The sequence below is a fragment of the Scylla paramamosain genome, chromosome 49 (assembly GCF_035594125.1).
Source record: "Scylla paramamosain isolate STU-SP2022 chromosome 49, ASM3559412v1, whole genome shotgun sequence".
Lineage (NCBI taxonomy): Eukaryota > Metazoa > Arthropoda > Malacostraca > Decapoda > Portunidae > Scylla > Scylla paramamosain.
Window position 1 is genome coordinate 3,595,001 of NC_087199.1, and position 5,000 is coordinate 3,600,000.

The window sequence follows — 5,000 nt, forward strand, 5'->3', positions numbered from 1 at the left end:
CGTAAGAGGGACAAAGGGACACTATCGTAGCCCCCCCCCAAAAAAAAGAAGACCCATTTAAATGCGAGTTTCCGGGGCAATGCCAAATAATGTTAAGTGATTTATTGCTTGTATGGAAACATTACGTGATATACTACAAATTTATTAATATTATATTCTAGTAAGTAAAGACCAAGTCGACGTTCACTTGTTACGGGCGTCACTCACCCCCGAAGCAGCCACGCATACAGGCTTGTACAGTAACACACTGAAATGTTTGAGCATATGAACCTAAAAAGATATACTGACAGAACCGATGCAGAACGCCCGTGTATACTGACAGAACGATGCAGAACGCTCGTATTTACTGACAGAACCAATGCAGAACGCTCGTATTTACTGACAGAACCAATGCAGAACGCTTGTATTTACTGACAGAACAAATGCAGAACGCTCGTATTTACTGACAGAACAAATGCAGAACGCTCGTATTTACTGACAGAACCAATGCAGAACGCTCGTATTTACTGACAGAACAAATGCAGAACGCTCGTATTTACTGACAGAACAAATGCAGAACGCTCGTATTTACTGACAGAACAAATGCAGAACGCTCGTATTTACTGACAGAACGATGTAGAATGCCCGTATATACTGACAGAACGATGTAGAACGCCCGTATATACTGACAGAACGATGTAGAACGGCCGTATATACTGACAGAACGATGTAGAACGGCCGTATATACTGACAGAACGATGTAGAACGGCCGTATATACTGACAGAACGATGTAGAACGCCCGTATATACTGACAGAACGATGTAGAACGGCCGTATATACTGACAGAACGATGTAGAACGCCCGTATATACTGACAGAACCAATGAAGAACGCTCGTATTTACTGACAGAACCAATGCAGAACGCCCAGTCACGGGAGATTAATTTTTTTTCTATTTCCTTTCCTTAACCCGTAAATACACTGACATGACAAGGTGGAACTCAGACTCCCAACACACGTGACGGCCTCAGCACCCTCCAGTCGATACCGCACGACATTCACACAACCAAACCTGACCTGATCTAACCTGACCAAACCTGACATAACCTGACGAAACCCCACCAAACCTGACATAACCTGACGAAACCCCACCAAACCTGACGAAACCCCACCAAACCTGACATAACCTGACCTAACCCCACCAAACCTGACATAACCTGACCTAACCCCACCAAACCTGACATAACCTGACCTAACCCCACCAAACCTGACATAACCTGACCTGACCACCAAACTTAACCTAACCTAACCTAACATAACCCGGACCAAACCTGACCAAACCTGACATAACCTGATCAAACACACACACAAACACACACACACACACACACATACACACACACACACTCGTTCATTAATCATTTTAAATTTAAAGACATTGATCTCTCTCTCTCTCTCTCTCTCTCTCTCTCTCTCTCTCTCTCTCTCTCTCTCTCTCTCTCTCTCTCTCTCTCTCTCTCTCTCTCTCTCTGCATGTCTGGAATTACTTAACATTTGCAGTTTAGGGAGGAGGAGGAGGAGGAGAAGGAGAAGGAGGAGGAGGAGGAGGAGGAGAAGGAGGAGGAGGAGGGGGAGGAGGAGGACTAATTATCAGAGCAATCGATATTCCTTCTTCTTCTTCTTCTTCTTCTTCTTCTTCTTCTTCTTCTTCTTCTTCTTCTTCTTCTTCTTCTTCTTCTTCTTCTTCTTCTCCTCCTCCTCTTCCTCCTCCTCCTCCTCCTCCTCCTCCTCCTCCTCCTCCTCCTCCTCCTCCTCACTCACACCTTGACCGTGCAGATGATGATGATGACAATAGTAGTAGTAGTAGTAGTAGGTAGTCACAGAGAGAGAGAGAGAGAGAGAGAGAGAGAGAGAGAGAGAGAGAGAGAGAGAGAGAGAGAGAGAGAGAGAGAGAGAGAGAGATACTTTGCTGTCGTTGTTTTGCCTTTAAGGAGGAGGAGGAGGAGGAGAAAGAAGAAGAAGAAGAAGAAGAAGAAAACAGCAATAAAATGAGTAAAAATAGAATTAAATGTGTGTGTGTGTGTGTGTGTGTGTGTGTGTGTGTGTGTGTGTGTGTGTGTGTGTGTGTGTGTGTGTGTGTGTGTGTGTGTGTGTACGTAAGAAGCGTGACTGGCCGGCCACATGACTTCCCGTATCCGGATTTACACACACACACACACACACACACACACACACCACACACACACACACACACACACACACACACACACACACACACACACTCCTTTTCATTTCATTGCTATATTTTTCTTATCTATTTTCATTTCGACTTTCTTCCTTTCATTTTCTTTTCTTCTTCCTTCTTAAATGGCAGTACATAGCAAATTCTCTCTCTCTCTCTCTCTCTCTCTCTCTCTCTCTCTCTCTCTCTCTCTCTCTCTCTCTCTCTCTCTCTCTCTCTCCTACTACTACTACTACTACTACTACTACTACTACTACTACTACTACTACTACTACTACTACTACTATGAATAATAATAATTTTACTATTTAAATTACATCTACGACATTATTACTATTATTATTATTATTATTATTATTATTATTATTATTATTATTATTAGTAGTAGTAGTAGTAGTAGTAGTAGTAGTAGTAGTAGTAGTAGTAAGTAGTAATAGCAGTAATAGTATCAGCAGATGAATGTTTTCTAAGTAATCTTGAAAATAATCTGAAGTAATCGTGTGATCGTAATACCACCACCACCACCACCACCACCTTTATGATGTACCCAGCACGCCCCACCCCTTTTCAGGAAGCCCCGCCTCTGTCCTCTCTCTCTCTCTCTCTCTCTCTCTCTCTCTCTCTCTCTCTCTCTCTCTCTCTTTAAGGCCTTTCACGTGATGCGGTTTATCCCTGTGTGTTGGTGCAGCTGGCGGATGGGGAATTGCTTGCGATCACTGCCGCACAATCATTCAGCTGCCGCACACATTGAAATCTTGTGGAAGTGCACTAGATACGTTTGTCACAATGTCGCCCATTGCCACCGCGCACGGATACGGGACAGGACAAGACCAGGGGGACGCCGCAGCTGCATCCGAACCCGGCCTCGTCAGTCACCCGCAGCCACAGAATTTGAAGAGGGAGATACAAACAATCAGTCAACTGCTGTGTCCGGGGCGAACCCGCATTCAGACGCGGCGGAAAACCCCAATAATATGAAAGGCACCTAAGACGGACACTATGAGGACTAATGTTGACGCTCTGCTCTCTCACGTGACCGTTTTCCAAGGTCACTGAGACGATTTGCCGGGGTCTCAAGAGTGTTTCTCCAGTTAGTGATGTAGAAATATTCTTAATTTCTCACTAGAACTGCTAAAGACACCATAAGAAAACCCATGGGGGGCTTCAACTAGAGCCTTTCAATGTGCTTCACAATACCGGTCAGAATAACAGGCTTTATTCTTTATGTATATTAGTCCATATTCTGAAACACTTCTGCGCCGGCATCCTCCTTTACTTTTCCAGACTCTAGTTGCAGTTGCACAGGATATTAAGGGCATTTTTACGGTTCTAATGACGGATTAACAAGATTTTTACATTACAAACGAGGAGAAATATTCTTTTAAAAGGCTCTAGTTGAAGTGACGGGTTTTTAATAGTGTTTTTAAACGGTTTTAGTGACAGATCAACAATATTTCAATACTATAAACAGGAGAAACATTTTTAAAGGGCTCTAATTGAAGTGACACGTGTTTTTAAGGGTGTTTTTACGGTTCTGATGACAGATTAACATGATTTCTACATTAAGAACAGGAGAAACGCTCTTGGGGAACCCGGCTATTCATTTCTGTGGCCTTGAAAAATAGTCGCAGTGATAGACCAGAGCGTTTCAGAGTACAAGCCAAGGCACTCAGCAATAACTTGTTTGGCCACACATTATTAGCTCAGTACTCCCTCTGTCATGCGCTCTCCCCTCTCGTGTCCCCACTCCCTTCTCATGGGCCACATCACCCCCCCTCTCGTGCCCTCCACTCCTCGTATGACCCCCTATCTCTTGTCCCTACACGTCCCCATACGTTCTTATTTTTGTGATATAATTGAGAGAGAGAGAGAGAGAGAGAGAGGAGAGAGAGAGAGAGAGAGAGAGAGAGAGAGAGAGAGAGAGAGAGAGGAGAGAGAGAGAGAGGATACTAATATTGTAATTGCTTGATTTATTTTAAAGTTGAAAGTGTACATTTTATTCATTAGCAACATGTAGTAATAGTAGTAGTAGTAGTAGTAGTAGTAGTAGTAATGTTGGTGGTGGTGGTGGTGGTGATGGTAGTAATAGTTATGGACGTTGTAGTAGTAGTAGTAGTAGTAGTAATGTTGGTGGTGGTGGTGGTGATGGTAGTAGTAATGGGCGTTGTAGTAGTAGTAGTAGTAGTAGTAGTTGCTGTTTTTGTATTATTATTATTATTATTATTATTATTATTATTATTATTATTATTATTATTACTATTACTATTACTATTATTATTATTATTATTATTATTATTATTATTATTATTACTTCTATTATTAGTGTCAGTGGTAGTAGTAATAGTGATGATAGTGGTAGTAGTAGTAACCCTACTAACAATAATAATAATAATAATAATAATAATAATAATAATAATAACAATAATAATAATAATAATAATAATAATAATAATAATAATAATAAAAACAACAACAACAACAACAACAACAACAACAACAACAACTATAACTACAACCCTCGTTTGCCACATTTCTCCATTAATAACACTCAGGAGGTTTGCGTGTATGTGTCTCCTAACCAATAGATAGTAGTATTGATAATATAACAACGATAAACACACACACACACACACACACACACACACACACACACACACACACACCCTTCAAAACACACCTAACCACACCTGTCTCCCATTGCAGGGTTCAGGAAGATGAGCAGCGAGTGGCCAGCAGGAGTGTGGGGTGGCGTGGGCCGGTGGGTGGGGTCCGGCACGTC

At 42.0% G+C, this 5,000-nt stretch overlaps 1 protein-coding gene across 1 annotated transcript in view; it reads left to right on the plus strand.

The window, feature by feature from the left end:
* LOC135095561 (alkaline ceramidase-like) overlaps nt 1-5,000 on the plus strand; it is an 11,461-nt gene that overhangs the window by 3,078 nt on the left and 3,383 nt on the right. The window contains 1 exon segment of the mRNA XM_063996459.1: nt 4,925-5,000. This exon segment is cut by the window's right edge and continues 169 nt beyond it. Within this exon segment, the coding sequence (XP_063852529.1) occupies nt 4,936-5,000 (65 nt within the window). The 5' untranslated portion in view covers nt 4,925-4,935.